We start from the raw sequence: 27,498 nt of genomic DNA, 5'->3' as shown, positions 1-27,498 counted from the left end.
GTTTTTTAAAAGTGGCTTTGGAGGGGGACAGAGATTCCTTTCTATGACTGCAAAGCTTGCTCACCTTTGCAGCTCACTTCTCGCTAGCTGTAGGTCATGCCTGCCATGTGAACAGTTGGGCTCTATCTCCAGACTAGAGTGCCACTACCTTCTACCTCTCAATAATTGATTCGTACACTCTAACTTGGATGCCCAGTCATAGTTTGAGTATGTTGGGAATACTCATGAGGCGAAGCTGCTTGGTAATGTGTTAGCTGTCTCTAGTGGTGGGTCGTTCTTGCAGTAGAAGAGTTTTGTGTCTGGAAGGGGACAGAAAAGTAGGTGTTGGCTAACTAAATCCTAACTCCATTTACTGGGGTTAGGCTGAAGGGAAACATTCAAACCTGTATCCCTGTGGCTAGATCAGAACGGTAATTTCAGGCATTGCAGGTGGTTATCTTCCTTGAGGGCTGGGGGATGTAGCTTGTAATACATAGAATAGAGTGACAGGTACAGCTATGACTTGAGTCATTCTAGAAGGACCTAGGTAGCCCTAAATAAGCAGATAAACAGAGAAGGATCTAGGAACCAAAGTAAAGTTTTGGACTGTCATCACTGCCTACTGGGATAGACATTTGGTTCATGTTTTACTGAAATAGTGATAATTTTTTTCTGCCATTTTTTATTTGTATTGTGTTCTGTTCTCATTCAGGCATTTCCTGGGTAAATGTACCATTCAGATGAGTGACCAAGAAGTGAGTGCCATTGGTTTGGTCAACTGAAATAGATAGTTATAATCGACAATTTGATAATTTTATTTATTTTATAATTTGAATAAGAATTATGTATTTACAAGCCAATTATGCCAAACTACCAGTATCTATTAAATAATTAAACAGATTGCTAAACAAGGAGACCTCTAAGGGCTTTGAGAAGAGGGAGAATAACAATAAAATCCCCTTTGTTTCCTATTTTCATCTCGTGCTGCTAGAACCCATCTGTTTGTATCTAAGTGAAGATGAGGTGCATATTAACATTGAAATAGAAGAGAAAACATACTGATGCACATGTCTGTATTAATTTAAACAAATAATTATGTGGGGTTTAGTATATGTGTATTTATATAGAGTTTGATTTGTTTTTCCAGACTGTGGGTAAGTCCACATTTGTGCACCTGCATATTTTCCCTCCTTTACCCACATGTGGTAGATGTGCATAAGTTTCTCCTGATTTGGACACAGAGTTGGCTAGATAGCTATCACATAGCTAGAGAGATATCTGATCGATGTTTGTGCCACACATCTAGCAGTACGCTCACAAAGTGGGTATAAGTCATTGCCTCTTTCAACTGTAAATACAATACAAAAATATTAAGTGATAAGGCGATGTGTGTGTTTGCCAATAAAAGAGTTTAGGGAAACTCGGACACTGTTTCCCTTAGCCTGAGGTGCAGGATAAGGCCCCACAAAGGGAGAAAATTATATTTACCAAATGGTGAAATATCTTCATATATTTAAGACTTTTTTTTACACAGAGCATGTGGCAGCCTGAGTTTTTGGGTGGTAAAAACTAAAATATACTGGGATCCGAATGGGCCTTTGTGTTGAATGCTTATCCATGGTCGTAAAATATTCTTGAATCTGTAATTTACTAAGCAACGTTTAAAGAAAATTGTACCTTTTCTCATGATACTGGTAAATTATATCATGTAAAATATTAGAATGTAATGCATCATTGTTTTATTTTGTTTCAATTAAATGTACATATAAGTAACATTCAACACACAGAGTAGTACACAAACCTAATAACACAACTCTTTGAACAATTATACAAAAGTTTCATAGTGGGTTTGATATGACCTGATTTTTAGTAACTGTGCCTTATGGTTGTCTGGTTACTTTAAGAATAGGACAATAGCAGCAGGGTGTCTCTACTGGTGACCTTTTATCTGTCCAAAAGCACAGGAGCTGAAAGATACTTCACTGAACTATCATGAAGTTATCATTGTATATCATCAGGTCAAAAGTGTATAAGCAGCAGTATGCAAATATTGTGTATTCACCTGGTGATCTCTTCCATTTACCTTTTGACTTTTTATTCGCATTAAGATTAGAAGTTTTGATGATCAACCTTAAGCTGTCTTTTTCAAAAGAGATTGTCTCTTCCTGTAGTGTAACCATGGAAACAGACAAGGAACCCTTAAAGAAAGTGATCGAACATGCTGTGCTAATTAATCCTACCCTACATTTTCCTTCAGCTGAAAGATGCAGTTAAATAAATTTTGCATGAGTAAGCATATTTGGATGCACAAATGGTATAAAATATGTAACAATTTCTTTTCAGAAGAATATTTGAAAAACTGGTAACTGTCATTTATTCATATCTGGTGCATCAAAATAAGAAATGCTGTCTTGTTAGTTTCTCATATTTTTGATGATTTTGTATTTAAATAAATTGTAAATATTTCTAAAGGACGAAGATATTCTTTCATGCCTTGAGACGATCCAAAGTGCGTGCACTAAGTTTGAACATATGAATCTAAATGTGCATAATTTCATGTGCATAAATTACACCTGCAGTTTCACTTGCATTTTGGGCAGTTAGTCGCCTAACTGGTCTACATGCACAGTGAGGAAAATTCAGGCCATCATTTCAAACACAAAGACATCCTTGAGCCTATTCAGTGCCATTTTGCTTCTTTGCTGCACTGAAGTTGCTAAACACTAACACAAAAGCGACCTCAACACATTTTAGGATACATAGTTGTCTTACACGCCAAGGCTCCGTTCATCATTTTTCCTTTCAGCAGTGAAAGCAACCCACTCAGACAACTGTCTGTCTCAGAAGCCAGATACAGTAGCTAACTTGTGATGACCTTGTTTTATGGTGGTTGGGGGGTCAGGAGGAGATTTAAGATAAGGGGGGAGTTGCCAAGCGACTGGATTAGGAGAGAGGACCAAAGGTGGCATTCTGAAGAAGTGGCACTTAGAAAAATCTGCAGTATGTTTAGTTACAGTTCAGGTATCAGTGGAGGAGGAGATGTGGCAGCAGGAAAGGCAGACCAGAGGAGCTGATCCAGGGTGGCAGGTGAGAAGCTGCAGCTGGACTGGCCAGCACAAGGAAAGCTCTATGTGCCAGCCTGAAAAAGGTGGCAGTCAGTAATGTAATGAGTATTTTCTAAGTCCATGTAATCTAGAACCACCTACTTAAATCTGAACTGAGAATAGTTTGTCTTTTATTTTCTCTACCTTAGTTCAGGGAGCACATTTTCTGTTTGGGAAGAGGGGCTCATTCTGGCAGGATGGATTTTCATTCCCCCCGCCCCCCACTCCCGCGTTATAGTACCTCCTTGTTTTTTCTCCCTTTCTAAATTGTCTAGATGTCTCTTCAACTCTTTTAAATGTAGGAGTATCGGGGTTTCCATATGTTTCCTTCTCTTCCACACTGACATCTCGCTAGAGTGACCAGATGTCCCGATTTTATAGGGACAGTCCCGATATTTGGGGCTTTGTCTTATATAGGTGCCTATTACCCCTCACCCCCTGTCCCGATTTTTCACACTTGCTGTCTGGTCACCCTACATCTAGCTGAGATCTTTCACACCTCAATCTGAATAGAATCTGCCTCCCTTTAGTCATGTGGGATATAAGTAAAAATAGCTCTTCAAAGCACTTCAGACTCTTAACTGCTCATTCATGCTAGGAACAAAATTATCAGTCTTAATTACTGTACAAGTATCCACTGTCTGCGAAAGTATAAACCTGTAGTCACACGATATTTGGGGCTCTGTGGGTGGCTTAGTTTCTGCAAGGTGTGCAATGTACGTTTCCCAAGAAACTCTTGCTGACATGGAATTCAGTGCAATCAGACACTGGCCTGATTTGTAGCCAGGGAGACCAGGTAAAAAAATGCCAGAACATGTAAAACTGGACAAAGAATGATCATTAAGTCTGAAATATTTTTGTTTTTAAAATTCTGGTGTGCTAGTTAGACTATCCTCCCACACGTGTCTAATCTGTATAATCAGTATATAACCCAGTCTTTGCACAGAATTTGCCAGCGTTACTATGGTAATATATTCATTGGGATTAATTGTTCTTAAATCACTTCTCCAGTGTATTAAGTATAAAAGTGCAAATGTGCTTTGCTTCAACTTCAGGCATGCAATCCTTAATTTTCATTTTTGTTTTTAAAAATATTTATTGCTGCTCCAGAGAAGATTCTGATCTTCACTTACATGTGAACTCTCATATTGTAGATTTCTCTTGCAGTTTGTAATCTTTCACTAAATGAATGTGTTTTGGCTCTCTTTAAAGATTTCAGTGAGGTAGCAGAACTGATAGTGACCTTCTGTTTTAGTAGTTTCATTGTCTTGTGGAAGGAAGTTAACATCCCTTCTCTCAGCAGGTGAAAATCCAACAGTGTACACTCCTGGTTCCCATTACTTGCATGTGCTCAGTATCTCCCAACTTCAGGGGTTGTGAGGACAGCAGCTTTTAGAATACCAGAACATGACTGTAGAAAAGCAATCAGGAGTGGACTGTGCAGGGAAGTTCTACCTCCTTGTGGTGCAGGCATTTATCCTAGACTTGAAAATGCCCATGTCCCTGAATCATGCTCCCTTGCTTGTGGGAAGGATTAGAAGAAGTTCTCTATGAGCATACAGTGATCATTCCTAAAAAACTGCAAGTTTTACCTTAGATAAATTATAGTTACCTTAGTACTAGCAGTATGCCTTGGATGCCCCTATATTTTAATAGAGTGAGTGGCAATTGCTAAGGTAATATTATTTAGCTATCTCAGGGAATTGGCAAGGTTTAAGAATGGCCATAGTAAATGCTACTTTTCCAATAGATTGTGGATTGGAAGGTTTCATTTGAGAGGAAAGTCTTTCCTGCTCTCAGACCTTCCAGGAACTGAGTTCCCTTACTCTATAATGCTCATCTTCTGGGAGTTGGGGAGTAAAGCTTTTTACACATGCAATTTCCTGATTTATATGCACAATGTTAGTAATTATGGATGCAACTGTGGATCTACACTTTTGAGTATTCTTTGTAAATGGATGTGGGCCTCTACTATTTTAAAATTTGACTCTGGGAGGTGAGGCATCTCAGGATAATTCCCACTGTAGTGCTGTTCGCACTGGATTTTCCTTGCTTTTATTTTTTATAATAATAATAATAATAATAATAAATAATTCCATTAAATTGAAAGGTTATCAGTGCTGAAAAGTGATGAGTTGAAAGATGAATGGTGTAGGAAATGGCAACCCCCTTTTTTTTGTTTGTCTTGCATACAGGAATACCAAAATATATGCTTGAAAATTCAAATATTTTTTTCAGCGTATTTTTTCCATATGTGAATATAAGCTAAACCTGTCACAGGAGTCATTAATTCCCTGTAAGAATCCACCTGTTGTCTAGAGTTGCGTTGTCATGCTGGGTTTGTTCTTCCTCACTATGAATAATTGACCTTTAGGGATTTATCTGATATACTTTTGAATACTGTGTTTTCAGAATGCTAAATAAATGCTAAAGATAAAATTCCAGATGATGAGATTATTCCCACACCATATTTTTTATATCTATGAAAATATAAATAAAAATTTAAGATACTTCCGTGGTTATAGTTATCAAAGACTTGTCTTATTGTTCTTTCAAAATAACAAATCTGTTTAGCTATGAACTAAATGATAGATTTTATGTTCCTTCACTAATTAACTTACTCCTAGGCCAGAAGAAACAAAAAGCAGTCTTGCATGCAACACACATCCAGGTTCATATGACACACACTGCCTTTAAGATCTTAACTGTACACTTCTTTGTTCTCTTTATGCTTATTGCTTTTTTATTATGTTTATTCTACAGGTCTTGCAAGAGCCAAATCAGTCCCCAGCCACACATACTCTAATGAAGTGGTTACCCTGTGGTACAGACCCCCAGATGTCCTTTTGGGCTCAACAGAATACTCCACCTGCCTTGACATGTGGTAAGAATAGCATCCTTATGCAGGATAATCCATCTTGTTGCTTTGGCTTTGACTTAGTGTAGACAAATATGTACTAAAATTAATGGTGTAGCATAGACTGCCTGTGTGTGCTAATCCTTGTGGATCCTCCCAGATAGTACTTCCTGACAGCAGCCCCCTGCCTATATATCCAGTACTTTACAGTGGGTATCCAGTAATGGTACATGACTAGCATGAACAATAACAAAGAAGCAATTTAATTGGTATTCCATATCTTTTGTGGTCTTAATTTGAAATTTTGTTTTGGAGAAAGTAGCTTTTATCTCCTAATAAACAACAGGGAAAGGGGGAAGTGCCATAATTCGAGATACAAACAATACAGTACAGTATAACAACAGTATAACAGCAATAACTATTGTTACAAATCCATGGCCAGTTAGGACCTTGCATTTGTCACTGTGCTGCTCGCCATCACCATATCCACTAAGAACTTCACAGCAATGGCAGGTATAAAACCCAGAGTCTTCTGTTACAAAAAGCTCTGCCCTGGTATTTGGTCAAAATCTACCTTAGCTATTAGTAGTATGTTAGCATATGATACCCAGTTGACCGTGTGGTGCCTTGGAGAGCCAAAGTAGTGTTCTGAGGAGCCCTTCAGGCAGGTCTCCCACCCCAGGCCCTCTCAACGTCTCCTAGAGTCTCATCTCTGCCCAGAGAGCAACCTGGGTCGATAGGGGAACATTCAGAGCACAGCTGGTGAATCTGGGTGCGTTCGAGAATGAAAATAGCTGATGGATCTGAGGATTTCTGTCAGCTAAACTTGGCACTGTCCATTTAGGTTATCATGAAAAAGGAAAAACTCCATGTGTTTAACTTATTCAAATTTGTCCTAAATGATCAGATTTTATCTCTGTGTGCTTTCAGTGTGTGTTTAAGTATGGAATTGTGGGGCTGCTGACTTTAGCTAGAGGAACCCAAAGAACTGCAAGAAGGGAGCATTTTCAAATGTTTTCTCTGCAAAATTCATAAATAGATTTGGCCAAAACATTTTCTTTGATGTGGAATGGCTTTTTGAACAAAACAAAAAACTTTGTGCAAAATTTTCATTTTGGTTGAAATTTTTCAGCTTTTCAACAAAAAAAAACAAAAATATTCAGTAAAACTTTCGGGGGGGTTGATTTGATTATCCTTTTTTAGTTTTTGAAACCTCCCCCCCTCCCCCCCCCCCCCCAAAAAAAAAAAAAAAAAGGTTTTTGAAGACCAAAACTTCTTTGGTTCTTGGTTTTTCATTGAAAACTGAAACATTTTTACAGGATTTTATTAAAGAAAAATATTTTGGAAATTCCTGACCAAAAAAAATTGCATTTTTGACCAGTTCTGTTAGCAAATACTTTACAAAAAATGACATGGAATGTTCATCTTAACTGTGCATAGTTACTGTGCCAAACTGGGAGACCAAGTTAAACCATAAATATGCAACAGAGATACTTTAGTTTTACTATAAAGGCAACCTGGGTATCTCTGGTATTTCCTCTCCCACAAGAATGTTAAATTTAATTACATTATGGTTGCTGTTACTGAGCAGTTCTGCTATATTCACCACTTGGACAAGATCCTGTGTGCTACTTAGAACTAAATCAAGAATTGCCTCTCTCATTGTGGGTTCCAGGATTAGCTGGTCCAAGAAGCAACCATTAATGGTGTCTAGAAATTTTATCTCTGCATCCTATTCCATATCACAGAGAGAGAGAGCACTCTAATAAAAGCGAAGTCCAGGAAGGACCTAACCAGTGTAATCATATTCCATGTCTGGATCTCGGCGGTGAGGCAAGGGTGCTTGCTGGAGGGCACAAAAAGAAAATGTCTTAAATAATGGACATAAAATATTGACATCCCCTGGTGGCAGGACCTTTAACACAGGCCCAAAAGAGATCCAGGGTGCCCGTGGAGAAAGCTTTGTTCCAAATGAAAAATGAGGCAGCACTGATTGTACTGATCAAAGCTATGAATCCAGTGCACTGGCACAGTGTTCTGACACTGAGCAATCACAGAATCAGAATGTTATTCAGAGCACACAGTTCACTCAGATGGCACATGAAAGGACTGAACAGTGAGGTTCACACCCCACGCCACACCACCCCATGTTCTCTAGTTTATATTCAGGAAATGCAGGAGATCTTGCATGTTGAAAATATTTTTATGAACTTGGTACGTCTAACAGTAAGGCATGTTGGAGAACAGATCGTATGGGAGCTCTTTTACAGAAGCAGCATATTGTTGGGCCACGATTAAATTAGACTAAGTAATGATTTCCCAGAATGAAGAGAGAAAGAGAATCCTTGCTTGTATCAGATGCCAAGATAATTCATTACCAACAAGTGTGTTTGTGTGACATTAACATCCATATACAATTATTAGTGTTACGTCCTTATGTTAAATACTGTGTGCCTTCTGTGTCCTGATTCATCACATACATCTTCATTACAAAAGCAGGCAGTCACTTTACGGAAATATTTAAATAGTATTGAGAGAAAATACACATCTGTTTTTTCCATTTAGAAAAAAGCTCATAAGGCGCTGACTTTAGCCATGATAAATGACATTTAATTGGGGTTTCCAAGGAATTGAACATGGATCTGCTATTGAGTAGAAGAGCAGCTGTGTGATAGGAGTGCAAATATTAACCACTGGACAGTGGCTGGGAAGCAGGTGGCAGTGACTGTGGGCTATTTTTATGCTTCATTTGCCATAGTAGGGCATTAGGATAGTAACTAGAAGCTAATGATCCACATACAGTATTACATTTTCCAGCTTTCTGTTTAAATAGCCTCTGGCAGTAAAAGAATATTAATGAAGACATACATACATCAATGGTGTCAGCTAGTGATGGAAATCAATACAATGTGCGTTGTGATTTACTGCTGTCAGCATATGATACTGTGGCATTGTGTGAACATATTATGCAACCTGAGACTGCATCAAGGAGTTATGATAGCCTTGGATATGCTTTTTTTCTTGATGAGGACTTAGTGGTAGGTAAAAGTACCATTTAGCACTGCCTCTGGTATAAATTTTTTTAATCCTTTGATTTTACAGTCCTCTGAAAGTCAGTGCAGGGGAAATAATCTTTAAGCTTCTATACCTAGAGGTTTTATAAAACAATAAAAACCATATATAGGTAATATAAAAATGTAAAAAACCTGTTATACTTATCTGTTTGTTTCTTACAAGAAGAACTGAGCTTGAGCAGCTGAGATACTTGATTCAAGGAAGTTATTAATGGCTTTTTGATTCTCACAATGTAAGCACTGCTACATCTGTTTTTTAAAAGCTGGAAGTCCCTATGGATATTTTATTTTAACATGTAGCTGGCTATAATCTATATTTGCCAAACAGCTGGCAACTGTCTTATTATATTTTATCCATACTACAGATTTCTTTGTTTTAAAAGATACAATGAATGCCTGACAGGATATGAATGGTTAGTCACAATTCAGGTAAAATAAGCAATGTGCCAATTTTTAAAATTTCATTTAATTAATTAACATTAACTGTGCTTATCACTGCGGAAGAAATCACTTATAACTTTTCCTGTCAAATGTAATGCAATTGCATATTAGATCGCCATTATCTCCATTACATTTCTGTCTTCAGATTTACATTAATTTATTTAACTTTGTAGCAGCTGGGATGACAGTGATCTCAATGCAGATTTCAGCTTAAAGAAGAGTAGTCATCTCGAGCTTTATATTTTATGTATGCACAATCTGTTCCCTCCCTCTCCTCCCAGGTACAATGATCCCTATTTTGCTGTTGTAATCTGTTCTCCCATTATTGGAAAGCAGAATTGAGTATTTACCATAATCCTGTATCTGCTTTCATGAATACTTGTCCAATCCAGACCGATGACAACAATTAAGATAGTATATAAAAATGGTCTTCTCTAGGACACAGGTGCATTACATTATCTATTTACACAGGGGACATGACAGAGGCATCTTTATTCTACATCCCTTGTAAACAGTTTTCAATGAAAGAGTCTGGGGCTAGTAATCCCAGTACACTGTGAAGCACTAGTTTTTTGAGGCACGAAAGAGAGAGACAACAGCAGGGAAAATTGGTTCTTTTGCCCTTGATGCTCTCAACCATAACAAGTTCTACTCCAGAGAAATGCTAATCCTTAAGAGGTCAGGATGCTGTGATAACCATCAAGATATTGTTAATTAAACTTCCGGAAAAGACACTGACAATGAGCAGTTTTATCAGATGAATTAATCTGTGATTGGAAAATTCTCCCGGGGTCAGGTTCATGTGAGAAGCCTCTTTTGTTCTTAGCTGTTGGAAAGTCGTTTAATTTTAGTTTCCTGTTCCTGAAGAATATTGTCTTTAGTTTGGCATTACACATTTACCAGATCTATCAACAAAGTTGTGTCAATTTTAGAGATGTTTCATACATAGCAGAGAATTCAGTTTTGAAATCTCCTTATTACACAAAGGAAACCGAAAAACAAAAACTCCCTAAGAATAGGAAATATATATTCAACAGGCAAATTTTGCTGGGCAAATGCTGCTCAATTTGGTGTTCTGTTTCTCAGAATCTGAGCAGTCGAGTTTACTTGCACAGATGCACACACAAAGTGATTTTGCAAATGGGGTATGTCATAAATATAAAGGGAAGGGTAAACACCTTTAAATCCCTCCCGGCCAGAGGAAAAACCCTTTCACCTGTAAAGGGTTAAGAAGCTAAGATAACCTCGCTGGCACCTGACCAAAATGACAAATCAGGAGACAAGATACTTTCAAAGCGGTGGGGGGGGAGGGGAAACAAAGGTTTCTCTCTGTCTGTGTGCTGCTTTTGCCGGGACCAGAGCAGGAATGCAGGTCAGAACTCCTGTAAAGAGTTAGTAAGCAATCTAGTTAGATGTGCATTAGATTCTCTTTTGTTTAAATGGCTGATAAAATAAGTTGTGCTGAATGGAATGTATATTCCTATTTTTGTGTCTTTTTGTAACTTAAGGTTTTGCCTGGAGGGATTCTCTATGTTTTGAATCTGATTACCCTGTAAGGTATTTACCATCCTGATTTTACAGAGGTGATTCTTTTACTTTTTCTTTAATTAAAATTCTTCTTTTAAGAACCTGATTGCTGTTCATTGTTCTTAAGATCCAAGGGTTTGGGTCTGTGTTCACTTATGCAAATTGGTGAGGATTTTTATCAAGCCTTCCCCAGGAAAGGGGGTGTAGTGCTTGGGGGGATATTTTGGGGGGAAGACATTTTCAAGTGGGCACTTTTCCTGTTCTTTGTATAACACTTTGGTGATGGCAGCTTTTAACCTAAGCTGGTAAGAATAAGCTCAGGGGGTCTTTCATGCAGGTCCCCACATCTGTACCCTAGAGTTCAGAGTGGGGAAGAAACCTTGACAGGGTATATTTTATTTGGAATGGAACATTGCAGCACGGGGAGGGGAACCATAGAACCACTCTTCAGAACCTTAGTTTTTAGGCAGTTAAATGAGCCAGAAAAGAATCTGATCACACCCTTCAGAACTAACATGGATAAAAATTTTACCTCATGAAAAATTGAATTTTTGACTAAATGAACTTTGTTTTGTGAAATTAAAAATTTTTCATCAACAAAACATCATTTTGTTGGAAAAAGTCCAGATATTTTTATTTGGATGTACTCCCTCGTAGGAGTTGTTGTTTGGTTGCCTACTATCCCCATTCACCTACAAAGGGCCAGGCTCCTTGGCTAGAAAACATTGCCCATGATGCACAACAGCCAGGTGTTACTGTCTCCCCTCTCCAAGAGGGGAGGCAATCACAGGAGATGTAGTCTGACCAGGGAGCACAGCCCATAGAAGAGAATGGAAGCATGAGGCACCCAAGTGACAACGGCCATGAGCCACTGCAGCAACATTTCTGAATCAAAATGTTTCGGATTTTCATTGAAATTTTTCACCAGTAAAAAACCACCTCTTTTTCTGACCAGTTCCATTAATAGATAGCGTCATGTATGAGCATGCAGTTGTTTTGAATAAGCATAGAATCAGGATAATAAATGTATGGCTGGCAGGGTGCTTGTCATGGGGTCTGCTCACTGCTAGGGGCCTCCTCCTCCTAGCCACTCTGGGGATCAGCTTTTTCCAGGTCCAACGCCCACTTCCACTGCTCGCTGCATGCCCTGCTCTCTCTCTCTCTTGCTCTCTGTCTGTGATTCAGGGTGCTCTGTCTTTGTGGCTTGGCCCTCTGGCCAGGTTACTGTAGTCCTCCCCTTCCAGGTTATCAGAGTCTTTCCTTACAAATTGTCTCAGGAAGTCTTCTCATTCACTGCTCTGATGGTGCCACTTTCCTAGTGGCTGGTAGGGGAACCCAGGCCCACCTGGGTTCCAGCCTCTACTCCGGGTTGCAGCCGGGGACCTTCTAAGCAGCAGGTAAGGTCTTCACCTAAACCTTCACCTAAACCTGTGTTTTCCCTGAGCCCTTCCTACACTTCCGCCTCCTGCCCTCAGTGGGATTTGCCAGCTTAAACTGCCTTCTCCCAGGGAGTAACTGCAGAATAAATTCTGTAGCCCCAAACACACCTCCCTTTCCCCAGGCAATGACTGCAGACTACTTCCCTGCTCCCTGGCTTTATAGAGGCCCTGTCTGTTCCTGCACACGTGAGCTTCCCCTAAATAGGGTTTTCCTCTCAGCCTAATAGGTTAATTGGTCTCACTGGTCTGCATTAACCCCATTCACGGCAAGTGAGGGGAACACACCCCATCAGAGTCCTCAAGATGTAAATTAGTTCAGCTCCCTGCGCAGACTAAGGACCAACTATACGTAGACCATTTTTGGCTGGTGTCTGGAAGTTTTTAAGAACAGGTTAGGTAATGATGGGGATTCCATAATCTCCCTGAGAAGCCTATTCCAGTGGTTAATTACCTTATAGTTAAAAAGCTTTTCCTAATAACTAATTTATATCTCCCTTGCTTCAGATTAAGTTGATGATTTCTTGTCCTACCTTCAGTGGACATAGAGAACAATTGATCATCACCCTCTTTATAACAGGCCTTAGTACATTTGAAGACCGTTATGAGGTCCTTCCTCAGTCATCTTTTCTCAAGACTACACATGCTCAGTTTTTTTAACCTTTCCTCATAGTTCGTGTTTTCTTAACCTTTTATAATTTTTGTTGCTCTTCTCTGGATTCTCTCCAATTTGTTCACATCTTTCTTAAAGTGTGATGCCCAGAACTGGACACATTACTCTAGCTGAAGCCTCACCAGCGCTGAATACAGCGGGACAATTACCTCTTGTGCCTTATGTATGATGCTGCTGTTAATACATCCCAGAATATTAGCCCCCCCCCCTTTTTTTTTTTTGCAACTGCTTCACATTGTTGACTCATATTCAGTGTGTGATTCACTATAACCCCCAGATCCATTTCAGTAGTATTATCACCTTGCTGGCTTTTTCCTTATTTTGTAGTTATGCATTTCATTATTCCTTTCTAAGTGTAGTACTTTGCACTTGTCTTTATTGAATTTCATCTTGTTGATTTCAGACCAATTCTCCAAGTTGTCAAGGTCATTTTGAATTCTAATCCTGTCCTCCAAAGTTCTTGCAACCCCTTCCAACTTGGTGTCATCCACAAATTTTATAATACTCTCCACTCAGTTATCCAACTAATTAATGAAAACATTGAATAGTATCAGACTAAGACCACTCCCTTGCAGAACAGTACTATATACATCCCCTGCATTTAACAGCGAACCATTGATAACTACTCTTTTAGTTAGGTCTTTCAACTAGTTTTGCACCCACTTTATATAAATTTCTTCTAAACCACATTTCCCCAGTTTGCTTATGAGACTGTCATGTGGGACTGTCAAAAGCCTTACTAAAATCAAGATATATCACATCTACAGCTTCCCCTTCAACTACCAGGCCAGAAACATTGTCATAGAAGGAAATTAGGTTGGGGTGGTATGATTTGTTCCTGAGAAATTCATGTTGGCTATTATTTATTACATTATTATCCTCTAGGTGATGACAAATTGATTGTTTAATAATGTCTTCCAGTATCTTTCCAGGTATCAAAGTTAGGCTGACTGGGATATACTTTTTCAGGTCCTCTTTGTTCTCATTTTTAAAGAGAGGTACTGTATTTGCTCTTTCTTAGTCCTCTGGAACGTCACTCACCCTCCATGAGCTCTCAAAGATAAATTGCTGATGTTTCCCAGATTTCTTCAGCTAGTTCTTTTAAAAACCCTAGGGTGAACTTCATCAGGCCCTGTCAACTTGAACATATCTAACTTGTTTAATATTTGTTCCAGTATCTTACGAGGTATCAAAGTTAGGCAGACTAGTCTATAATTCCCCAGGTCCCCTTTGTTCTCCTTTTTAAAGCGAGGTTCTATGTTTGCCCTTCTTTATTCCTCTGTGCTCACACCCATCCTCCATGAGTTCCCAAAGATAATCTGTATTGGTTCCAAGATTGCTTTAGCTAGCTCCTAAGTACACTAGGATGAATTTCATCAGGCCTGGATGACTTGAATACATCTAAATATTCTTTAATCTGTTCATTTCCTATTTTGGCTCGCGTTCCTTCCCCCCTTCTTAATACTAATTGTGTTAAGTATCTGGTCACAATTTACCTTCGTATTAAAGACTGAAGCAAAATAGGCATTAAATAGTTCAATCTCCTTGATGTTAGCAGTTATTATTCTCCTTCCCCACCTATACTTTCCTTCATCTTTCTCTTGCTCCTAATGTATTTATAGAGCCCTTCTTATTACCTTTTATGACCCTTGCTAGATATAACTCACTTTGTGGTTTAGCCTTTCTGCTTTTGTCCCAACATATTTGCTCTATTCTTTTGTACTCATGCAATTTGTTAATGTTTCCACTTTTTGTAGGATTCCTTTACAATTTTCGTGTAATTAAAGAGCTCCTTATGGAGCCATATTGGCTCTGACTATTCTTGCTATATCTCTTTCACATAGAAATCGTTTGGCATGGTACCTTTAATACTATTGTCTCTGAGAAACTACCAGGTCTCCTGCACTCATTTTCCCTCAGATTTTTTTTTTCACATGGGACCTTACCTACCAGTTCTCTGTTTTCCGAAAAGCAGATTTTTTAAGTCCACTGTCCTTATTTTGCTGCTCTCACTCCTTCCTTTCCTTAAATTAATCAAATCTATCATTTATGATAATTTCACCCATATTGTCTTCAATCTTGAGGTTTGCAACCAATTCCTCTCTGTTAGAATCAGATTTAAAATGGCTGCCCCTCCTATTATGCCCTCCACTTGCTGAAACAAGAAATCATACACGATACATTTCAAGAACTTATTGGACATTTTGTGTTTTGCCTTATTAGTTTTCCAACAGATGTCTAGGTAGTTAAAGTCCCCAATTACTATCAGGCCTTGTGTTTTTGAAATTTCTATTGTTTATTCTGAAATGCCTGATTCACATTCTCCTGCTGGTTCTATGGTCTGTACTAGACCCCAGCCATGGCATCACTCCTGTTTCTTTCCCTTTTTATCTGCTCTCGGAAACTTTCAACTGGTCTGCTACTCACTTCCCTCTCGACCTCAGAACAAATGTATATTTTCTTGATGTAAAACCTCCTCCCTACCCTCTCCCCCGTCCTTGCTGAGCAAGGTATACCCCTCTATTCCAGTCAGAAGATTTATCCCACCAAGTCACTGTGATACCAAGTAAGTCATGATTTGCTTATCTATTAATAATTCCAGTTCCTTCTGTTTATTCCCCATGCTACTTGCATTTGTGTGCGGACACCTGAGATGCTGAGTAGATTTCCCCACTGCTACCCTTTTTGCTCCCATGACCCTATTGTGATTTTTCATCTTCCTCTGCCCCCACCTTTAGTCCTCTGTTAAGGTTCCCTGTTTTTATACTTACTTGTGGGTTATACACCTGCCCTCTTGAACCTAATTTAAAGCCCTCCCCACTAGATTGGCCAGTCAATGCATGAAAATGCTCTTCCCCTTTATGGTCAGGTGGACCCACGTCTTCCCAGCAGTCCTCCTTTCCAGAACAGCATTTCATGCTTGAGGAACCCAAAGCCCTCCCATAAACACTGTCAGACTGTCTGGAGTGGCTCATGACTATGAGTGCCAGACTCAGGACAGACTGACAAGAAGCAGGGGAGAGACCCCACAGTGGTTGTGTGTTCTATAATTAGATTTCACCGTCTTAGTAACAAGTGTGAACTCCTAAAGCACTAGAACAGTCTTCCCCCTGAGTCACAGTCAGTTTCCTTGGGCACTCCAGTCTATCGTGCCACCCAGGCAAGTTGGACTTAGTGATAGATGGTTGCTATACACCAGAGATCACAAAATATTCAGGTTACTCCCAGTCCCAAAGGACCAGTCACTTACGCCAGGTCATTTTGTGCCTTAGATCTCTCACCAAAGACAATGCTTGAAGCCAATCCTATAGTAAATTATCTAAGAAAAGATCTATTAACTATTATCTATTAACTAAGAAAAGAAAGAGTTATTACAAGGTTAAAGCAGGGAAGCATATATACACAAATGAGCTACAGACTATGGTTCCAAAAGGTGAGAGAACTGTAGTAATCTATCAGCTCTGAATATCTTTTAGGGCTAACCCAGGTTGACCTTGGGGATCTCTGTTTCTGTTTCATAGCTCTGGTCCTGTGAGAGTCCAGACAACAAAAGAGGTATTTTGTCAGGTATTTTTATTTCCTTCTTCCAGACTTCAAGCCCATGGGATGAGCCCTTTTGCAGGTAGCCTCTTTATGGTAGTAAGAAGTAATTAACTAAGTCTTTGTATTGTGATGTCCTACAGTGGCTCATTTAGTTTTGATAGGCCGCCTTGATGGGCAGGAAACAATCCCTCCTGACTGGGTTCGCAGTTTTAGAGCAAACATTTTTTATAGTTACAAAGCAAAAACTTAAATATTACCTTATAGTATGTGATCCAGATATTATAAGTGAGCTTAATTCATGTTGAAACTTACAAGCATTTCATAAAGTCTGAACACATTGTTATAAGTCAAATACCCATCTTAACAATACTAACACACAGGTGAAACAGACTGGTTTCCAGCAATGAATTTGTCAGTGCTTGGCTGAGCTCTAAAGCTTTGTCAAGAGCTGGCACCTACATTCCCAGCGTCACAGACACCATCTGTGAAGCCATGCATTTCATCTCCAAGACAAATGTGTCCCTGCCTGAACAATCACACTTCAGGAAAAACTGTGCAACTTTGTGTGTAGAACAGTCCCTATCCAAGCTCCATCTGGGTCAGTGCAGCCCTGCATGGCTCCTACCTGGCTCAAAGTTAAATACCATAGTTTGGCAGCTGTTAAATTATTTACTGCAAATTATTCATTCACCTTTAATAAACATCCATCTGCTGAAACCAGTGATATTTAGTTTTTTTTAGGGTTCAATCATGTGACACAATTCTGCAAGGTATTAGACCCCTCAGTGGGAGTTGAGTGTTCTCAGCTCCTTGAAGATCATGCCTGTAGACAACAGGGGTGAAATCCTGGACTCATTAAAGTCAATGGTGGTTTCTGTCAGAGAACCAGATTCCATGAATCAGGGGTAGTTAAAAGCAACAATTCCTTGCAGATGCAGGCTTATTAGTCAAGGTTACATACAGTTTATCCTTTACAATACCTTATTCAGAGATGTATTATACATCCACACATTGACTTGATACAAGGCCTTTCCTGGAAGTAAAAATTGGTGTATACAATTTCCAATTTAGTAAAGTAGATGAAACAAAATCTGTTTAATTGTCCTTACTTCGCTATTAATCCTGAACATGTACTTTTTTTGAAGTGCAACCCATTGTTTCTAGTTTCTGTAGTCTTTACCTTTGGTGTTAGTAAAGCATTCAGTATTCCAATATTGCCTCTTGGTGGTGATGGAGAAAATACTAAGCAGGTATTATAATAAAAAAGCACTGTCACTTTTGGAAAACTGGCGCCAAATCTGAGTTACATGAATTATTCCTCTTGTGTTTTTTTATACATGTTGTTAAGTAACTTTATCAGAAGTATTAAAGTGATCATTTAGTGCTTTCAAAATATGTCTCCTCCCAGAGAGCCAAATCTTGCAATCTGAAGTCAGGCTTCATGGCCAGATGTAGCTCTCCTGGGTCTTCAGAATCTGAATGTCGATTCTGAAGTGACATGATGCTGAATATCGTCTCTTGTTAGCAAATTAATGCAATAGAAAAGCTGTTCATTCAGCAAAGACTATTCAATGTTTGTTATAGTGAAGTTCCCCAATTGTCCACGCAAATTTTAAAATCTGCATTTAAATAAAACAATAAAAATCAGTATGAAAACAACTTGTTAATCAAAAATGGCTCTGCAGTCACTTATATGGATCTCTTCAGAAGTAAAAAAAAACAACAAAAAACAAAAAACCACACACCCCAGCAACTTCAATGGACATGAATAATCTTAATAAGTTTTTAGATAAAGTGTCAAGAGAGATATTGCAAAGGCTTTATAAATTCATATCCAGATAGATTGTAATTTGAATTTGTGCATTCTATCAAATGTTATATAGACAGAATTCTTCAGAATTAAAACAAAAATTAATTTCTTAAAATATTGTATAATGGCAACCAAACAAGTTATTTTTTACGAGCTGCGACTCTTGGCCTACAAATGCTCTGCATAAAAATGGAATTTCCGTAGCCATTTAAGCTTCTCATTAGATAGTCATTTGTTATCTAAATTTAAATTTCAGAGTAACCCATTGAGCTACAACATGAACTCTTCCTTTATAGTTCTCTGTGTAGTATGGTGATGGATATAGCCCTAGGAAATTAGGGTGGACAATATTAGATGGATGGCCACACATGGTATCATCAGTACATCAATAGGCTTAGTCATGCTTATTGTTGTCAGAGGGTAAGTCACACATTTCAACATTCAACGGCTGTCATTTAAGTTTGTCATGTTTGCTTTGCAAGGTTATCCCATTTTGTTCCATTTCAGAGATTCCTGAATCAAGTATCCAAAAGCCCAGCAACTCAGTTTGCAAATTAGAATTCAGACCACCTCCAAAGGGTGTAGGAAATGCTAAATCAAATTCTTGAACTATTGCCAAAGTTCTTCAATGTGACACACACACTTTCTCAAACACTTTGCCTGAAAATGTCACTTACTATAGGGTATGTATGTATGTGTACAAATAATATATAAATAAATAATGGGGTGGGTATAGAGTGAGGGGGAGACAATAAAAGCAAAGTTACTTCTTGAAGTATGAAATATGTTCTGATTAACCTCGTATCATAGAAGCTAGAGATGGGAGAGATCTATTAGCTCATCTTGTCCACCTGCTGCTTAATGCAAGATAAGATAGTTCCCTGCAAAATATACTTAAGTGTTTCATCCAGACTAGTTTTATGACTTGAGTAGTGGACCTTCCATTCCTTTGGGAGGCTATTGCACAGTATAATTGACCTCAGTATTAGGCAGTTTTCCTTAACTCTCACCCTAAATTTTCTGTTTCTTAGTTGCATCTCATTACTTCTACCCTCTTTGGTATATATTCAGTTCTGGGGACCAGTGAAATCCGAAGCAATTCTTTGTCCTCTTTGTTTTTCATACTTTTCAGATACTTGTACAGAGTCATCCTATTTCCGCCTCATCCTCCCCCCGCCCCATTCATTGTTTTACCCAAGAATACTGTATGGAGTTCTTTTATCTTTTCCTTACAAGTCAGTTTTTCCAGTAATAATCATTTTTGTTGCTCTGCTAAGAAATCCCCCCCGTTTGTTGATATGTTCTTGTTTTGGGATGCCTGAAAATGTACACAGACTTAATGGCTGCATAGAGATTTGGTGTCTGTGCTCATACAACACAAATGCGTTTTGATTTTTGATTACAAAATTTTTTTTTGGCTATCATATACTCATACTCAGTTTTCTATTCATTATGGTCATGATCTAAACTAAAGTCTGTTGAAGTCAATGGGAAAACTCCTATTGACTTGCATGAGCTTCATTACCCCAAGATCCTTATTTGGCATTATGGCTTTCTATGTATTTTCTTTCTATTGTATATCTGTATTTTAGTTTATTTTTTCTAAGGTGTGTTTTCTTACCTTTTCCCAGGAGGAATCTTATTTTGTTATTTCCTGCCCATATTTTTGTCCTCTCTAAGGGCTCAATCCTCCAATATGCTGGGTGAATGGGGCTACTCTTGTGCTTAAAATTAAACATGAGCTTAAGTGCTTTATTAGGTTGTAGCCAGAATGTTACAAGATTGAGCCCTATAAGTCTCTCTATTTTTCTCATCAGTGATGTTTAACAACACCTCCTGATTTAGCATCATGTTTTAAGGGATAAAAAGCACATTAGTTGAATTATTCCAGATGATAAAAAATATGGTGTCAAACAATATCTAAAATAGTCCTTGTAGCACTTATGACATTGTAGTATATTAATAATGAATTTACAGATCTTCATCCAATTTTTAGTCCATACCGGAGTCAATTTCCATTAAATATGCAAATAAGATTTTGAGAGGCAATATATAAAATTCTTTGCTAAAATCTTAATCTTCTATTGTATTTCAAATACAAATATGCATTAAGTGCTTGTCTGTAGATACCTGTACATGCTCTTCAAATTTTAAACTAATTTAATCTAATGTCTGTTGTCTGGTTGCAAAAATAGAACTCTACTCCCTCTGTGTCCTCCAGACCAAATTCAGTTTTTTTTTATCTTGAGTAAATAACTCCTGTCCAAAATTCTGCATTTCTCCTTGCCTGAGATGTAAATACTGTTTATAAGTATTTGACGAAGATATATTGTGCCTATCTGTGCCTAATGATGCATTAACCAGAGTAAATGATGAGTGGCAGTTTAATCAATCCAGTACCTTCAGTAACCAACAAGGGCATATGGAACATCATTTTTTAATCTCCTTCTTTTCGAACTGACTGAATACAACTAGGGATGGATCTGAACTGTCTGTTGTTTTCCTTTATTCTCTAGAGGTAAAGGAAAATGTTTGCATAAGGTATTCAATCTTTGAGAAGTAGAATCAGAAAATAATGGTGTATTATAAAAGCTTTTTTTTTAATAAATTTGAATCGTATCCTGTTGCCTTTCAAATAAAATTATTGCATTATTCAGTAGTGGACTATCCATTCTGAACTTAGTAAAGAATGGTTTCAGAGTAACAGCCGTGTTAGTCTTATTTGCAACAAGAAAAGGAGTACTTGTGGCACCTTAGGGACTAACCAATTTATTTGAGCATAAGCTTTCGTAAGCTACAGCTCACTTCATCGGATGCATCAAATAAATTGGTTAGTCTCTAAGGTGCCACAAGTACTCCTTTTCTTTTAGTAAAGAATGTGGTCTCTGCTGGTGATCTTTACCGAGTGGTGTCTACAAATGTTCAGTGAGACATTCCCTCACTTAACTGAAAACATGCAATCTGTTTTTATTAGGAGACTTTCTTTCAGACACATATCTCACAATATACAGAGACAGTAAAATTAAATGCTGCTGCCTAAATAAATAGTCATCATCATGAATAAGGAAAAAAACAATGTTTCATGATTATATTCCAAACACTCGACTTCTGAGAACAAAGTTAAATAAGAGGTTAAGGTTGGGACTTCCAAAGATGGCTATAGGGCACAACTCGGATTTGAAAGGAATGGTAGTAACATGGTTAAATCCTCTAGTTGCCTTTGAGAAAGCTTAACGCATATGTAAAATGTGTATAACTCTACATAAAGCTGTTGGATTGACAGATTTTGTTAAAATGGTCTCTCGTGTGCATGTGCACAAATGAGTGTGTTTATCTATATTGCATATATAGAATGTGTGTGCATGAGCAAGAATAAATACATTTAGAAAAAAATGTAATTGAAATAAACACAATTAAAATGTTTTATCAAATCATGCATCGCACTGATACCTAGATAGATTATTAGCTCTTGAACATCAAATCTTGGAGAAGATGCAAATCCCCCTCGGAGCAGAGGGAAGAGAAGCAGATGAGGGTCTGTAGCTTCCCCTGGGAACGCACAAATGGCTGAACCAACTGACAAAGCCAGACCCTGGGGAACTACAGAAGCTTGTCTCAGTCTCTCAGAGATATTTTCTCTGCTGCTGCCCCTCTTCCTCCTGCAACCAAGCCACATCTTTTTCAAAGCTGCTGTGGAGCCTTACTTAAGATGGTCCAAGGTTATGACCCTAGGTGAATGGATCCTTTTTATACATCAGTGTGACAACTGAGCAGAAACTGTTTCTTGAAAAAATGTTTGAAAGAGAGACCATTTAAAGGTATGGATTGGTTTTCAACACATTCATCCATTCCAGTTGTCATCCTGCCATCCTTGTACAGTAGAGTGTGATGATGTAATGCTGGTGATAGAGACAAGTGTTTAATATATTAATTATTTAATCTCAAGAAAATCTAATATTGTATACTTTTTTTTTTAATAGGGGAGTGGGTTGTATCTTTGTAGAAATGATTCAAGGAGTTGCTGCTTTTCCTGGAATGAAAGACATTCAAGACCAACTCGAAAGAATATTTCTGGTAAGTTCTTTATTTCTGGATTAATATGCTACCTTACAAACGTGAGTAATAAAATGTGGCTATTAAAACCCCAGGGAACTATTCCATTTGTAGTGTTTACTTTTCTCTATTGGAGCACAGGTGTCAAACACCCGGCCTCAAGCCGGATCCAACCTGCCCTGATACATTTTTGAGACTTGCATGACTTGTTCAGATTCTGCAGAATCCAAGCTTTCATTTTAAAAAGATGTTTGTAGCTCTCCTGGCTGTAAAGAAAAGCTTCCAAATGCAAGTCCAGTAAAAAAAAAAGATGCCATGTTGCTCTGCTGAATCTGCAAACAGCCTAAAATAATGAGTCAGAGATGCCCCCATTAATATTGTGCTATTTTAACGTTAACATTAACCCTTTTATTGATGATTATTTTGTGTGATGGAATAGGCCATGGTGTGGGAGTGAAGCCCATGAAGGTTGGGTGAGAATTGAGATTTGCTGCAGGGATGGAAATGCAGAGGGAATACAAAGACTGAGAAGGAACAGAAGGATGGCAGAAATAGTGGTGATAAAGTTGGAGTGTATTTCCCACTGAGTGATGCTTTAGTCAACTATAAAGTACTTAACAAATAATGGTAACTGACAGAGCAGAGAGAAGTGCAGTACCCAACTCCCACCACTGCAGCCTGATTGGTTCATTCATGGGCTGCATGGACAGCTCTTTGGCTTAATGACACCACCACAATTGGGAAGTCCAGTTCATAGTGCTCCTCCTAGGATCTGCCACCGTTCATGCCAGTTTTCTTTCCCCACTGGCCCTCACTCTCGGGTTGTTTTGTTATTTTCCTGTTTCTACCGCTGGATTTCCCATTTTGCTCTGGGGTTTGGCCAGTGCCCTTTTAAGAGGCTAGGAAGAATGTTGTTCACTTCACAGATCAGTAGTAAGCTATGTGAGTTTTTTCTCCTTCTTCAGAGGCCTCGGGAGCTTTGCAGTTGTTTAGCAGGTGCCCAGTGCAGATTAACTGAGGTGGCTAATACAGTCCCAAATGCTGGCCTGGTTGGTTTCTGATTGGACCATTGTTGTTTGTTATATGGCAAGCAGGGGAGGCCTCCGAAAGAAGTACCTCTCACCTCAGCCCTATTACAAAAAAGGGGAATCTGGGGCTTGCTTGGTCCTGATGCCTGGGTGGATTTAGCGGGAGGGGTTGAGTGGTAGTCTCTTCTGAAAGATTGCTCTGGCTTTACAGCCATTTGTTTGTTTGAGCTGCTCTAGATTTATCCTTCCAGGTTAGCTTGTGTGGGAAAGAGCTGCCTGGCAGTTCCGCTCCTTGTTCTGTTACATCATAGCTACTAAAGGTATGACCTTCCTTCTAACCAAATCTGTGTGGTGGTCTAATCGCTGTGAGCCTGGGCAATTAATATTGGACACCTGCTGTAGTGAAGTACGGTTCAGCTCTGAAAAGCAGCTCTAAGAATGGCAGCGTAGAGCTCCTTGTTTGTTTGTCCCTCGATGATTTCTACATCACAGTTTCTCAGTCTTTGAGCAAAACATGCTTTTTCTAAATGTCAGATCTGCAAACTCAACGTAGGATGTGAAAGTCGCATTATGTTCTTTCTTCCTTGTCAAAACACCTGTGCAGCTAGACCCACTGCAATGTAGAGGACTAAACTGCTTCTGTGCTGTATGTGAGCAGGGTCGGGATGAGCTCTCCCCTGACATCTAGTGATGAGCTGGGAGAAGAGACTTCAGGAGCAGACTGTGTTTGCATAGACACACCTACTTTGCCTAGGTGCGCAGCAGATGGAGCTGCTTTGCCAAAATGATTGATTTTGGCTGATTTTTGGGTTACAAATCACTCTAGTATTTGCATGAAGGGGAAATGAAATGCTGTTATCCTTATTGTATGAGTAAAGGACAGCAGAACTGTGCTTAGCATGCCCTGATTGAGTGGGACACCCTAAACTGAACCTCACTTGCCAAGCATGGGATAGGGGATGCCAACTCCCAGAGAAGAGTAGGTGGGGATAGGTGTTCCTGCTTGGTGGTGTGGACTCTGCCTAAATAGTCCTAGACACCATTTGATCTGTTTCTCTCCAGCGTTTTATGGCAGAGCTGATTAGACTCAATTGAGAGTCCTTGTTTTCTGGTTGGTGATTCCTAGAGCTGAGATCACTGCAGAGCAGATTTAGGGGCTAAGACTTAGACTTTGTGTGAGGACAGTCAAAGATACCACAGAGATTGCACTGGCTGTGAGGCTCCCCGCTAAAATGGCTAAGTGTTGGGTTAAGTGATGGAACCTCAGAACGTGGCATTGCAGGAGCAGTGGCAACAGAGGCATTGCTCAAACTCCACCCCCTTCCCCAGCGGTGGGAGGTGAACCCACATGAATGCACCGCAGAACTCTGGGTATTTGCTAACTGTGAGTGGGGTGCAGGAGAGGGGAGCGAAGTGTTACAGGGAAAAGTCACAACACAATACAAATGTGTTCCTGCAAGGTGGGAAACAGAGGCAAAGGACGCTACCCAATGCACTGTGGGGTCTGGTTTGCTTATGGTTGTATGCTTTTGAATGTGGTTGTGGTATTTTTCCAAATTAATGCTGAGTTCTCTTTCCCTTTTCATAAGAGTTCTCTTTTGTTATACATAGACTCAGTGCTTGTGAGTGGGGAAGTATTGCCTCTCAGAGGTGCCCAGAGGTGGTATGAAGTTTTCCCAGATTACTGGGAGGGGGCTCAAACTGGTCCTGTTTTGTATTGTTAAGAGGCACCCCTAGATATTGAGCCTGGCCCTTGTTGCTGCTGTCTCCACCTGGCAGAAGGGTTACGTATATTTAATTGTAATGTATTGTCAATCAACTTCTGTTTAATATACTAGTAAGTAATGGGTAAAAGCTCTGCTTTATTAAGTTTGTGCACTACTCATTTAAAGTGTGGAATGTAATTCCACCTCCTTTTTCTCTCTCCTTTTCTATTTTACCAACAGGTGAGACTTTTAAACATGGATCATATTAAACACATACTCAGATTTTTGGAAGTATTATTGACATTGCACAGTAATGTATTTTGTTGAAATTAAAAAACTTTTAAAAACAATAAATTATTGCTACATTTGACAGGGTCAGTACAAGAATGTATTTATCATGTAGAATTTTTTAAACATTTTGGTCACTCTCAAGCTTGATTTTTTGTTTTTGTTTTTTTGTTTGTTTTTTTTCTGGAGGGGGCTTATTTGGTAAAATACCAAATACCATGTAAATTAATGGCCTTCTAAATTTTAGTTTAGAAGAAAAAGGTTTTAAACTGTAGCTGCAAATAACAAGTTCAGCCTTTCAAATAACTGCGGATAATTTTTTGACCTGGTCTCTTTAGGTCAGACTGATCTTGTCCAAGCTTTAAAAGAATAAAAAAGATGATTTTTGATGGAGCCTTTTATGGCATGTGGTTAACCAGAGTTAATTCTTAAATCCTAATTAAAATCCCCTTAAAATATGGGTTTGTAAAGGAAACTTCCAGCCATCCGTAATTAAAGTGCCTCTCTAAAATACCATTTTCATAATTAAGAGTTTAAGAAGTTATCTATTTAAAAGTTATAAAACAAGGGATTATTCTTGTTCCCTTTGTTTCTGAACAGAAGGATTAAATCCATTCATTCTCCAGTGAATTGTGTACACTAAGGTGGTTAATAACTTTGAAGTGCAAAACTAATCAGGTTGCTATTTAAGATAACTAATACAATTAACTCCCACATACTGAGTCCTTATAACAGCTATGAAATACAGATCAGCCAGCCAAAGTCGTCTTTTCTGCAGAGACAAGGTGGTGAGGTAATATCTTTTATTGGACCAACGTCTGTTGGTGGGAGAGAATTTTAGTTCACATTTTTCAGTTCTTCAACAGTGGATCGTTTCATACAATATTGTGGTGTTCTGAAAGCAGATATACAATACAGTACGCCACTCCCATTGATCCTTTAGTTCTGCAGTGTTCTGAGGTCAGGTATTTTAAAACATACCTCTTGCAATATAAAAAAAATACATCAGTAAGATTCATTACTCTATGACAGGAGTTGAAATATGATTGAATTTCTTTTTCTTACAAACTTGTATTTTGGAAGGAAAGGCACTGATTAATATTTAGGACAGCTAAATTTAATGTGATGTGAACAGCATGAGCCTGTGAACAGCAGTTCCATGTACTTCTCAAATAGCTGGCTCTAAATCTATTTTCCATTATTATGTAAATATAATTAAAATATGCGGTACCTTAATTTTCCACAGATTATCAAGTGCACAATAAAGAGCATATTCTCTAAGTGCTCTTCCATTTCTCCTCCTTATCAAGAATAGAATACATCCCAAAACCTGTATTTCTGTTCATTTATGCTTATGTATTAGTTGTTTACATTTATCAGGGGTTTAATGAAACTGATATGTTTAATGGACTAGGAAAAGAGGTTGATCTTCCTATTACACTTCATGCATTATTCTGTTCATTGATTTTCCTTTTGGTTGTTTATTAACACGAGCACTTCATTTGGACTATTTTTACATATTATGCTTATTTTAAATAACTTCAGGAACCAAAATCAAGTCTAATACTGTAGCAGGGCTGAACCCCGTGCATACACTTGGATTTAATATCAGATTGGGGCCTGATTTAGTAATATACAATATACTGTGAACTGAAAGTTGCAAATTACCATTTTAAAGTACACATTATTTGTGCCCCGGTTGTCAGTTTGTGGTGGATTTGTTTTACTCATCCAGACACTAGAACGTATGGATAATTTTGCTTAAAGAACTATGTGCTTATTAAGTAAAATGGAGGAGTACTTGTCACGGAGCCACAAATTCAGTGCTATGCCCCAGCTTTGGAAGAGTTTCAAGGAGGACCCCTTCAGCATGCCAGACCCTCCTAGAGATCTCACTCTTCCTCCAGCTTAAGCCACGCGGCTTCACCACCTTGGACTAAACCTTTGGGCCTTCCGCACTCCTGTTTCACACCATGAGT

At 38.6% G+C, this 27,498-nt stretch overlaps 1 protein-coding gene across 5 annotated transcripts in view; it reads left to right on the top strand.

Annotated features, from left to right (window-relative positions):
* The window catches only part of CDK14 (cyclin dependent kinase 14), a 505,722-nt gene that overhangs the window by 298,641 nt on the left and 179,583 nt on the right, over positions 1-27,498 (top strand). For all 5 annotated transcript variants that reach the window (XM_037890727.2, XM_043541222.1, XM_037890728.2 and 2 more), the window contains 2 exons: positions 5,847-5,967; positions 22,425-22,518. In XM_037890727.2, the coding sequence (XP_037746655.1) occupies positions 5,847-5,967; positions 22,425-22,518 (215 nt within the window). The remainder of the gene's footprint in view (positions 1-5,846; positions 5,968-22,424; positions 22,519-27,498) is intronic.

The sequence above is a fragment of the Chelonia mydas genome, chromosome 2, assembly GCF_015237465.2.
Source record: "Chelonia mydas isolate rCheMyd1 chromosome 2, rCheMyd1.pri.v2, whole genome shotgun sequence".
NCBI lineage: Eukaryota > Metazoa > Chordata > Testudines > Cheloniidae > Chelonia > Chelonia mydas.
Note: the sequence above shows the minus strand (reverse complement) of the source record. Positions and strands in the feature narration are given on the sequence as shown.